The following is a 13,135-nucleotide window of genomic DNA, read 5'->3' on the forward strand; positions in this document are numbered from 1 at the left end:
TTAATAAAATAAAGTAAATATGTGCAAGTATGCATAAGTGCTTTGAGTCGGGGGACGGGGGCAGAGGGAGGGAGTGGGGGTGATGGGGAGGGGAGGAGGAGCAGAGGATAAGAGGGGGCTCCGTCTGGGGGAGGTGAACTCTCAGTAGGGCTTTGAAGGGAAGAAGAGAGCTAGTGTGGCGGATATATTAAGGGAGAGTATTCCAGGCCAGAGGTAGAACGTGAGCCACGGGTCAATGGCGCGACAGGCGAGAATGAGGCACAGTGAGGAGAGAGTTTATACTCTCCCATTCCCCTATCAGAAATTTATTTTAATGTCTGTCTCCTCATCTAGAAAGGGAGCTTCTTGAGGGCAGGGACAGTGTTTACCCACTTGGTTGTATTGTCTTTTTCCAAGTTCGTTACTCGGTACAGAGAGAGTGCTCAATAAGTACCATTGATTGATTTAATGGGAGGGAGTTCATTCATTCACTCATTCATTCAATCATATTTATTGAGTGCTTACTGTGTGCAGAGCACTTCAGGCCCGATATGAGCTGAGTGTTGACAATGAGACTGTAGAGATTGAGGTACAGGGGGTAGATTGCCGTTAGAGGAGAAAAGTGTGTGGGCTGGGTTATAGTGGGAGATCAGTGAGGGTAGGTAGGAGGGGGAGAGCTAACTGAGTGCCTTAAAGTCAGTGACAAGAAGTTTTTGTTTGAAATGGAATGGATAGTCTTTTCCTCTAAATCCCTTCAATGTTTCTAACAGAAACGGAGTGCCCCCTTCCACTTCTCCTATTGTTTTCATACATATTTATTACTCTATTTATTTGTTTATTTATTTATTTATTTATTTATTTATTTATTTATTTGTTTGTTTGCTTATTTATTTTACTTGTACATATCTATTCTATTTATTTTATTTTGTTAATATGTTTGGTTTTGTTCTCTGTCTCCCCCTTCTAGATTGTGAGCCCCCTGTTGGGTAGGGACTGTCTCTATATGTTGCCAACTTGTACTTCCCAAGTGCTTAGTAAAGTGCTCTGCACACAGTAAGCACTCAATAAATACGATTGATTGATTGATTGATTGATTTTCATTTCACCCACTCCAGAGGTGATAGGACATAGTTGTAGTAGGAGTAATAGTAATGTAATGGTGATAGTGGTGGTGATCAGTAGTAGTTGTAGTAGCAATCGTAGCAGCAGCATTTATTATATGTCGACTTGGTGTGGCATACTGTACTGGATGCTTGGGAAGAATGGAATAAGTGACATGTTCCATGTCCACAGGAAACTTACATGGTAATGGTTGTGTTTTCCCACCAGGAGATTTTCCAGGAAGCCAGGCCAATGCTCAGGCATGTGTGGAGAAGAGATGAAAGGAAAGGGCAGGAGTAGAAGGCAGAGAGGAACAGAAAAACACACATACACAATAATGGTCACCCACAAAGCTAGGAATATAGTTAATAATATTTCTCGATTAATATACCAGATCAGAGGAAAGGGCCATGCCTTGGGATTTCTTGGGATCTGGGATTGGTACAAAATTCCTCTTGAGTTCAGTTCCTGGATTTCTTCTGACATTTACAAAGCCGCTAAACCAACACAACCACACCAAAGGCACTGTGGTCTAATGGAAAGAGCCTGAGCTGGAAGTCAGGAGACATGGACTCTAATCCCAGTTCTATCCTACCTTGTATATTAGGAAAGTCGCTTACCTTCTCTGGGTTTCTGTTTCCTCACCTATAAATCATGGGTAAGATTACTGCTCTCCCTACCTCCTAAACTGTGCACCCCATTAGGGACAGGGACCAATCTTGTATTTACCCAAGTGCTTGGCAGAGTCTTGAAAAGACATTTTTAAGAGGCAGATGAGGGATGCCATACTTAGCCTAGTGGAAAGAGCATGGGCCTGGAAGTTAGAGGACCTGAATTCGTATCCCCACTCTTCCACCTGCCTGTTGCGTGACCCTGGCCAAGTCACTTACACTCTCTGCACCTCAGTTTCCTCATCTTTAAAGTGAGAATTTGCCACTTGTTCTCCCTCCCTCTAAGACAGTGTACCCCATGAGGGGCAGGGAATGTATCCAACTTGATTATTTCATATCTACCCCTGGACTTAGTATTGTGCTTGGCACAGAGTAAGCACAAAACAAAGAAGCAGCAAGAAGCAGTGTGTCCTAGTGGATAGAGAACTGGCCTGGGAATCAGAAGGAACTAGGTTCCAGACCTGGCTCCACCACTTGTCTGTTGTATGACCTTGGACAAGTCATTTAACTTCTCTGTGCCTCAGTTACCTCATCTGTAAAGTGGGGATTAAGAGTGTGAGCCCTATGTGGGACAGGGACTGTGTCCAAACTGAGAAACAGCATGTTTTAGTGGCAAGAGCACAGACTTGGGAGACAGAGGACGTGGGTTCTAATCCTAACTCTGCCACTCATCTGCTGTGACCTTGGGCAAGCAATTTATCTTCTCTGCCTCAGTAACCTCATCTGTAAAATGTGGATTAAGACTATGAGCCCCACCTGGGACCAACTAATTACCTTGTATCTACACCTGTGCTTAGAACAGTGCTTGGCACATAGCATGTGCTTAACAAATATCATCATTATTATTATTATTATTATTAGCTTGTGTCTACCCCAGACTTCGTATAGTTTCTGGCACATACTAAGTACTTAAATACCATAAACACCCACTGTTATTATTACTGTTAATAATAAATATTGTAATAATTACCATTATTATTGTATTGTACAATACATTGCAATATTGTAATATTGTACAATATTACAATAATAAATATTTTAATAAAAATAATAATTATTATCATTTTAGAGGGGTCCTTTCAGTGAAGGAACATAAGGAGTAAGAAAGAGTCCCAAGAGGACCTGTCACAAGCTCTCTGAAATTAAAAATCTTCTCTTTCCTTCACTTGCCTCAGGCAGGCAATTAGTCTTACAATACACTCCTGAGCATGGAGACACACACACACACTTGAAGTGTTTATTGTGAGCATAAGACATGAACAGAAATACCAGCAGTCAATCAAGGATATTTATTGAGCACTTAGCGTGTGCAGAGCAATGGATTGTAAACTTGTTATTAGCAGGGAACATATCTGCCAACTCAATTATATTATACTCTCCCAAGTGCTTAGTACAGTGATTGGCACATAGTAAGTGCTCAGCAAATATCGCTGATTGATTGATACCATTGATTAAGCTCTTGGGAGAGGACAGTAGAGTACCCCAAAAAGATTAAAGCTGGAGTTTCTATCCCCCGGGATATTTTAGCTTGTTTCAATCAATCAATCAATCAATTAATGGTATTTATTGAGTGCTTACTGTGTGCAGAGCACTGCACAAAGTACTTGAGAAAGTACAATACAATAGAGTTGGTAGACACGTTCACTTTTTTTATGTAATTCTTGCACCATGCCAGAAATTTCTGCATGTAGGAGAGGAAAGAAAACTAGGTTTTTCTTTCCATTTGCCTGAACTGATGAGAGTTTGAGGAACAATTTCCAGGAGAAAGATGAGGGTTTGTTTGAGAAAGATCAGAAGTGTTGTGAAGTGAAAAAGGGAGTCTTCCTCTGTCTTGTCCCTAGTCCCTTTTCCCACACTATCTGAGGGTTTCCAGGGCTCTCAGATCTGCAGAAATCTAGGAAGGACTAGGGAGAAGTTCTTCAGGCTCAGCTCCAAATCCTGCTCCCTGAAAAAATTGGACCTTTATTCCTCCAAGTCCGTCCCCACCATGTTTGAGTTGTCCCTGTGTCTCTGGAACCCCTCTGCCCTGATGGGATGTAAAGTTTTGGTGTGGTGTGTGTGGTATATGGCATTTGTTAAGTGCTTACTGTGTGCCAGGCCCTGTACTAAGATAGACTCTAACAGATTGGGCTGAACACAGTCCCTGTCACAGTTCAATCCCTATTTTGCAGATGAGGAAACCAAGGCCCAGAGAAGTGAAGTGACTTGCCCAAGGTCACACAGCAGATAAGTGGTGGAGCTGGGATTAGAACCCATGACCTTCCGATTCCCAGGCCCATGTTCTATCCACTACACCATGTGGTGTGTGTGGTATGTATGTAGGGAAGAAAAGAGAGGGAATACTTATCCATCTAATTATTTCAGCACGAGCTTAGTCTAAAAGATAATTTAGTGAACTTCCAAATCCAGAGAATCCCTGGGACTTAGAGGAAAGAGCCCAGACCTGGGAATTGGAGGAAATTGGGCAATCCCAGCTTCCTTACTTACCTGCTGTGTGACCTTGGACAAGTCACTAACTTCTCTGTGCCTTGATTTCCTCATCTTTAAAATAAGAATTCAATACTTATTCTCCTTCTTAGTTAGACTCCCTCCTATTTAATGAGCTGCTTGTGGGACACTTGGAAGAAAACTTGTTCTCCCTCCTATTGAGTGAGCTGCATATAATAATAATAATAGATGATGATTATGGTATTTGTTAAGTGCTTACTGTGTGCAAAGCACTGTTCTAAGCACTGGGGGGATACAAGGAGATCAGGTTGTTCCATGTGGGGCTCACAGTCTTAATCCCCATTTTACAGATGAGGGAACTGAGGCACAGAGAAGTTAAGGGACTTGCCCTAAGTCACACAGCTGACAAATGGTGGAGCCGGGATGCTTATGGGACAGGGACTGTGTTTTCCTTGATTTTTCTCTTTACCCCAGTGTTTAGTTCAGCTCCTGGCACTTAGTAAATGCTTAATAAATATTATGATTATTATTATTATTAGTAGTAGTAGTAATAGAAAATAGTGGGAGTAGAAAACACTCTGAGTGGGTGGAAAGAGGCCAGCTTGTGGAGGCCATCCAATTTTTAAAAAGGCTTCATATGCTTGCTGAGTGATGCTGTCCCATCTCCACACTGTCCTCCCTAGTCCTTCCAAGAAAAAGAAGCAGTTAGGGCTCTGGATGTAAATTCGCTGTCCCATTCCCACCTGCAGGTCATGCTTCAGATATCCGGTCACTGTGAGGTAGATGAAAATCGCACCATCTCTCTAGGATCAGGTGATGTGTTGTGCATTACTCCAGACACACAGGGTAACTTCCTTAGGAAGCGGTTGGCCTAGTGGCTAGAGCATAGGCCTGTGAGTCAGAAGGACCTGGGTTCTAATCCCGGCTCTGCCACATGTCTGCTGCGTGACCTTGAGCAAGTCACTTCCCTTCTCTGTGCCTTAATTCTGCATCTGTAAAATGGGGATAAGAGTGTGAGCCCCATGTGGGACTGGGATTGTGTCCAACCTGATTAACTTGTATCATGACTAGCACTTAGAACAGTTCTTGGTACCTGGTAAGCACTTAACAAGTACCATAATTATTATTATTCTGCAAGTCACCTAAGTAACCTCTGTGCCTCAGTTACCTTATCCGTAAAATAGGGAATAAGATTGTGAGCCCTGTGTGGGACAGGGACTGTGTCCAACCTGATTAACTTGTATTTACACCAGCACTTGGTGCAGTGCCTGGAACATAGTAAGCACTTAACAGATGCCATAAAAACAAACAAAAACTTCCTGCCATTAATCAGAAGTTCATCCTGTCCTGGGGCTGGTTCTCCTGAGGGGACTTCAAGCTGACTACTTCTCTTGCTTATCAGCTGAAATCAGCCCTGCCACCCACCATCGCTCCTGCCAGGTCAGTGGGACAAGATCTTATCCCATCTCCCATTCTACCTGATTGCATTTCTTCCCAAACCGTTATCCCACTTTGGTTCTCCCAGCATCTCCCTGAAGTAGGGAAAGGCAGGTATTATTATCCTCAGAGAGGATGTGTTTGAGGGAGGAGGAATAGCAGAGTGGGTTTGGCGCTGGGACTGAGGCATACACTGAAAGTTCCAGAAACAGGCCAGAACCTCAGGGGCCTCTCCTGCCAAGATCTTCCCAGTCTTACCACTGGCTTGTGTTGTTTTGTTTTTTCTTGGTCATTCAGTCGGTGATATTTATTGAGCACTTACTGTGTACAGAGAGCAATGCTAAGTTTTTGGGAAAGTACTGTCCAACAGAGTTGAGTTAGGAGACATTATTCCTGCCCACAAGACAGTATCATGGTCTAATTTCATTCATTCATTCATTCAATCATATTTATTGGGCACTTACTGTGTGCAGAGCACTGTACTAAGTGCTTAATAATAATGATGGTATTTATTAAGTACTTACTATGTGCGAAGCACTGTTCTAAGCGCTGGAGAGGGTACAAGGTGATCAGGTTGTCCCACGGGAGGCTCACAGTCTTAATCCCCATTTTACAGAGGAGGTAACTGAGGCACAGAGAAGGTAAGTGACTTGCCCCAAGTCACACTGCTGACAATTGGTGGAGCCAGGGTTTGAACCCATGACCTCTGACTCCAAAGCCCGGGCTCTTTCCACCGAGCCACGGTACAGAGTCTAATGGGAAGCAGCATGACCTTGTGGAAAGAGCATGGGTCTAGCAGCCAGAGTTTGAATCCCTACTCTGTCACTTGCCTGCTGTGTAACCTTGGACAAGTCACAACTTCTGTGTGCTTCAGTTTCCTCAACTCAAAACCTGTTCTCCCTCCTACTCAGACTGTGATCAGACAGACACTGTATTCAGTCTGATTAATCTGTACCTATCACAGCATTTTAGAACAGTGGCTTAAACATAGTAAGCGCTCAACAAACTCAAAAAATACCAGTCTACGGGGGAAAAAGACATTAAAAAAATTACAGATAGGGGACATAGTAGAATCTAAGAATTTTTACATAAGTAGTGTGGAACTGGAATGAGTTTCAAAGTGCTGAAGTTCATAGTTGATGCAGAGTGGAGGTGGGCAGGGGAAATAAAGGGGAAGGTCTCTTGGAAGAGATATGATTTTAGGTGGATTTCAAAGATTGGGAGAGGGTGAATTGTCCGATATGAAGTGGGAGGGAGGTTCCAGGCCCGAGGGAGGATGTGGGTAAGGTGTCATTGGAAAGATATATGAGTTTGAGGTAACAAGTTTAGAGGAGCAGAGTGTGCTGGTTGGGTTGTAGTAGGAGATCAGCAATGTCAAGTAGGAGGCAGAGAGCTGAGAGTGCAGATTAAGTACCTTAAGCTTCTGGTAAGGAGTTTCTGTGAGTTGAGAGAGCTGATTAAAGCTGGTAAGGAGGTTTTTGAGGCGTGGGGAATAATGGACTGAACGTTTTTGCAGAAAAATTATCCTGGCAGCAGAGTGAAGTATAGACAGGAGTGGGGAGAGACAAGACGCAGGGAGGTAAGCAAGGAGGCTGATGCAATATTCAAGGTGGGAAATGATGAATGCTCGAATTATGGTGGTAGCAGTTTTGGATGGAGAGGAAGGGCGAATTCTAGACTAATAGTGATAATAATGGTGGTATTTGTTAAATGCTTACTATTTTCCAGGTACTGTACTAAGCCCTGGGATCAATAAAAGCAAATCGAATTGTACGCAGTCCCTGTCTCACATGAGGCTCACGGTCTTAATCTCCATTTGGCAGATGAGGTAACTGAGGCACAGAGAAACGAAGTGAATTGCCCCAGGTTACACAGCAGCCAAGTCATTCAATCTTTCATTCAGTCGTATTTATCGAGCATTTACTGTGTGCAGAGCACTGTATTAAGCACTTGGAAAGTACAATTTGGCAACAAATAGAGAAAATCTCTACCCAACAATGGGCTCACAGTCCAGAAGGCGGGGAGACAGACAACACAACATAGAAGTAGACAGGCATCAATAGCATCAATATAAATAGAATTGTAGATATATACGCATCATTAATAAAATAAATAGAATAACAAATATGTACATATATACACAAGTACTGTGGGGCAGGGAAGGGGGTAGTGCAGAGGGAGGGAGTCAGGGTGATGGGGAGATGAGCCGGGATTAGAACCCAGGTCTTTCTGACTCCCACTGCTCAATCCACTAGACCATGCTGCTTCTCAGAAAGGAAAGAGAGGGATGGTGGGGTTGGGATTGTACAAAAGTGGAACTGGGGTGCAAGAAGAAGGCCAATTCCTCCTTCTCTCCCAGTGAGTCTTGGGGTATGGGAGAATATGCTACCCCTTTAGAGAAAGAGTGGCAGGGAGACAGCAGCATCTGGTGAGAGCCAGGTTGCAGTGATGGCAAGAAAGAACAGTGAGTGGGTCAGAAACAGGTCAGGATTTCCCAGGAGGGAGCACTTGGCTGAGGCTGTAGGTTGGGATGCAAGGAGGGGATAACGTGAGGAGAGGATGGGAACGAGCTGACAGGGATTGGTGCAGGGGCAAGGACAGCTGCTAGTGAGAGGGGCAGGCATGGGGTGACCAGATGGAGGGAACTGAGAGTACATGAGACTGGCATTTGGGCCAGTCTGCATGCCCAGGGTGAATAGGTGAATGTTAATTCATTAGCAGCTGTCAGTGTTTCTTCTTGGGATGCCTTCTATCTGGTAGGTGTGTGTGTATGTTTGCACACATGCACATGTGTGCATGCACTGCCAATCAAAGCATTGCGGCACAGAGGTTTGGCTCCTCACCCTTCTCCCGCTCCTATTTACTACTCCCTGGTTACTAGGTAGGAACAGCAAGCAGCGCCTTCATCCAAAGTGGTGGCAACTGGGTAAATAGTTTGAAAGCCTGACTGCCCCATCAAGACCGGAATGTATGTCACCTTGAGTTTATTCACTCCACGAACAACAAAAGGCAGATGTTAACAGTGGCAAATAAATGGATTTAGTTTTTCACCAGAGTACTAAAGTGCCTAAATTGCATAGCTTGTGCTCATTACTCATTACTGTCCCACAGAGGTAGCAAAAGCCTCAGGGGTTGTGGCCCAGGTCATGAGAGTTCCAACTTCTGCCGGTAATTTTCTTCACAGTTGTTTGTGCCATTGCTTTCATAAAACAAGTCGCAATGACATTTTGTGACAAGAATCTGTATACAACTCTAAGGTGCCATCCAAGTTCGGGCGGGCGACGCCTGAGAGGAATGTACCAAGGTTTGTAGAATTATTGTCAATGTAACTCCAGGGAAAAGGATTTCCAACTGCTTTTCCTGGCTGAACAGCTAGAAATTCCTCTTAAACCAGCTCCCACATTTGTCCTGCCAATCTCACCAACTCTTCATTTTTTCAGAGTGTTGCTGGCCTTTCCAGTTTAATGTCTCAGTTTCGTGCTGATGGACATTCAATGATTCACATTCCTTTTTAGTCCTCTTTCTTAGCTGAAAATTGTTCATCTCAGTGTTAAATTGGGGCCCAAGATTATACCAAAAACTAGAATTCATGATAATACAGTATACAATGTAGTATTACTTATAAGTTAATTGTTGAGCCAGCCAGCAGGGATTTATGGCACATGGTACTAGGAGAATAAGCTTCGTGTGTGCTAAGTACTTAGTACAGTCTTCTGAACATAGTAAGCACTCAATAAATACCATTGATTGATTGATAAGAACAGGTGCCAAGTCTTCTACTACTTTGTCACTCTCCAGAGTGCTTAATATGTGTGCGCAGGCACACACACACACACACACGTTTTGACTCATGAGTTTTGACTCATGTTCAAAGAATGTACCAGAGATGGCAAATTCACCTATCAGCCTCTCCAGCCTCTAGGGGATGAAGGGACCTGTTATAATGCTCTGATCGTATGTCGGTGCTCAATTAATCCTTTATTTGTATTAGTTTCTTACAATTGAATAATAATAATATGATGGCTTTTGTTAAGTGCTTACTTTGTGCGACACACTGTTCTAAGCGCTGTGGGGGGGATACAGGATGATCAGGTTGTTCCACATGGGGCTCACAGTCTTAATCCCCATTTTACAGATGAGGGAACTGAGGCCCAGAGAAGTTAAGTGACTTGCCCAAAGTCACACAGCTGACAAGTGGTGGAGCCAGGATTAGACTCATGACCTCTGGATCTCAAGCCCGTGCTCTTTCCACTGAGCCATGCTGCTTCTCTTATTGCATTATTATTCATGAAAAAGAGTGCCATGTTTGGAATATGGTAATAACAGTATTATCCATTCAAAAATATAAATAAATGGAGAGATAAATCCATGTTCATCTACAAAATGGGTGTAGATTTTCACTTTGTGTGTTTACTTAATCACTGGTAGCAGCTACAACAGTAAATATTTGGTAAGTACAGACTGTTTCTGGCACTCCACTGTACTTCCTCTGACAAACCAATCTCTACAGGGCCAGTTCTGCACCTCAACAGTTTACTTCTTGGCACTAAAAGTTTTTGAATAATGAGAATAACTTTAATACAAATGGCCGATTGTGGGAAGGGAACATGTCTACCAACTCTGTTATATTGCACTCTTCCAAGTCCTTAGTACTGTGTTCTGCACAGAGTAAACACTCCATAAATATGATTGATCAAGGGAAAGGCTAAAAAGCAACCACATGAATTGCTATTTTATCACTGCATTCATGATGCATGCACAGTTGTTTATGCTGCAGCATGGTGCAATTCAGCTGCAACGTGAGAGGAATAAACAGCAAAAGATGAACTCACTAGTAAATGTGGGATGTGTTAATTGTGTTTGTGTGCCTTTTCCAGAAGATTTGATTTTGCTGTACAAAATGCTCAAAAAGGTACCTCATCAAATGCAAAACTTGCTCATTTAAGAACTGTGCCTGGTCAACTTTTTATGTTGTGGTGCAAGAACAAATATGAAACCAAGGAATACTCAGAAAGTAATCATTCTGAAGTCCATCATTGCAGTGAGGACCTACCCTAAAATGCCAGCAGTGCAATGCAGATGAATATATTAGCCAACTACCAGTATCTAAAGCCACTTTTATGTGCATGATAAGATTGTACACAGCACTCAATAAATATAATAATAATAATGATAGCATTTATTAAGCACTTACTATGTGCAAAGCACTGTTCTAAGCGCTGGGGAGGTTACAAGGTGATCAGGTTGTCCCACGTGGGGTTCACAGTCTTAATCCATATTTTACAGATGAGGTAACTGAGGCACAGAGAAGTTATGTGACTTGCCCAAAGTTACACAGCTGACAATTGGCAAAGCCGGGATTTGAACCCATGACCTCTGACTCCAAAGCTGAATGAATATCACCATCAGTAGTGTCATTGTTTAAAAGTGAAGTTTAGATATACCCATGTTGGGTAGGCACAAAATATACATAATTAAGCATATTGAAAGCAAAATTATGATTTCAAAAATGTTGCATTAACGCCATCAAAAGGAAATTTAATAAAAAACCGCAAACACTGTGAGAAATGAAGATGGAACTATTATAAAGATTAGCAAATGGTGAAAGTGCATCAGTTCTTGCCCTTGTCCAGAATGTGAATGAAAGAAATGAGAACATAGTATCAGTACCTGATATGACAGATCCATACATCCATGTAAAGATGTCTTGAAGTTAGGAGGGATTGAGAGATTTAAGGAAGAGAGGGAGAGATTGAAGGAGAGAGGGAGAGATCAGTCCTGGAGAGGTAGAATTGGGAGTCAATTTCCATTGGGATGGAAATTGAAGCAGGTGTGGGGCAAGGGAGCCCACTTAGAAATATTGGTCATAAAACCGTGATGGAAAGTTTTGATCTTTCCCTTACCCTTCTCTTCCTCCCCAATTTTGGTTATTTCACCTTAAATTGTTCTCTATCCAGGCTGATTCTCTTCAACAGTCAACCGGGGTCCATATGATCAATGATCAATTAGGATAATAATAGAAATAATAATAATAATAATAATGGCATTTATTAAGCACTTACTATGTGCAAAGCACTGTTCTAAGTGCTAGGGCACTGTTCTAAGCACTGGAGCACTGTTTTAAGCACTGGGTAATAGTAGTAGTAATAGTATTTCTTAAGTGCTTACTTAATGTGAGTACTGTACTAAGCACTGGGAAATAATACAAAGGTGGAAACTAAATACCATACCAAGCATTAGACCCTGTCTGCAGAAACCAATCAGAAAATGTGGCTCAGGAGTGTGTCATAAATGAACCTCTTCAACTGGGTGGAATGTGCTCATACATACCTGTAATCAATCAAATATAGTTTAGCCAAAGCTCACCTGTATCATGTTTCCCTTCTTATAGCTCAGAGTCCAACAGTAACGACTTATTCCATCCATTCCATTTGATAAATTTCCCCCCCCCAAAAAAATCTGAAATGACTGTTGCTGCCACCTCTGCATTTTAGGTCAACTTAGAAAGGCCTAATAATGCTTAGTTGTTTTGTTAGAAATATTAAAAGGGCTTTCTTTGAACTCCAAATTGACTTTGTTTAATATGAAATTCTGTCTTGCAAAATGCTTTGACCCAATTCCTGTTACAATACAAAGCCCACTGATTTTGTTTCCCTTTTCCAGGTGACAATGGCCAATATTGGAATCAATGGAAATCGTTCGCTGGAAACCTGTGAAACAATCCTATTTGCTCTCCGAATGGCAACGTGGAATCAGATCTTAGACCCCTGGGTGTATATCCTCCTGAGGAAAGCTGTGTTGAAGAACCTTTACAAGATTGCAAGACGATGCTGCGGGGTCCATGTCATAAACTTACATATTTGGGAGCTCAGCTCCATTAAAAACTCCTTAAAGGTTGCTGCCATTTCTGAATCACCACATATCGACAAAATAAATCAACAGCCCCCTAGCTTAACAGGTCAATGAAATAAATATATCATGAGAGGAGAGGCATGAAAACCATATATTGAGAGCACCATAACCAATTTTGGTTTGTGTTTTATTAAGAGAAGATAGATGACAGGCTTGATGTTTTTCAGTTCTAGTTCATCACTTTGGAATTTCTTTACAAATATGCACATGATGTAATTTTACTATAGCCACCAAAATCCCTCTCTCATAACCCAATGTAATGATGCAGTACTGATATGAAACAGCCTTTGAGGAGAGGGTGTGCAACTGATTAAATTTCAGCAGACCAGCCTGGCGATTCATATTAACACCGCTGTTCATCTTTACATTACTGGGCTTAATTTGAAAACTTTAAATATAGTTTCTATAATTGACCACATTTGCAACTCAGAGCACTGGTACTGATGACAAGTGTAAATTACATTGGGAAGAGCCATTTTTTTCTGCTTCAAAAGAGAAAATGAAAAAAGAACATTTAAAGAAAATACTAAAATTAGTGTTTTCTGCTAGTATGAGTTGGCTTAAAAGAGCCCAATACCAACTTCTGA

General features: G+C 42.1%; 1 protein-coding gene across 1 annotated transcript in view; it reads left to right on the forward strand.

Moving 5' to 3' along the window:
- The window catches only part of PTGFR (prostaglandin F receptor), a 57,887-nt gene extending 45,285 nt beyond the window's left edge, over window positions 1-12,602 (forward strand). The window contains exon 2 of the mRNA XM_038745970.1: window positions 12,300-12,602. Coding sequence (XP_038601898.1) covers window positions 12,300-12,602 — 303 coding nt within the window. The remainder of the gene's footprint in view (window positions 1-12,299) is intronic.
- The last annotated feature ends 533 nt before the right edge of the window (window positions 12,603-13,135 follow it).

The sequence above is a fragment of the Tachyglossus aculeatus genome, chromosome 4 (assembly GCF_015852505.1).
Source record: "Tachyglossus aculeatus isolate mTacAcu1 chromosome 4, mTacAcu1.pri, whole genome shotgun sequence".
Lineage (NCBI taxonomy): Eukaryota > Metazoa > Chordata > Mammalia > Monotremata > Tachyglossidae > Tachyglossus > Tachyglossus aculeatus.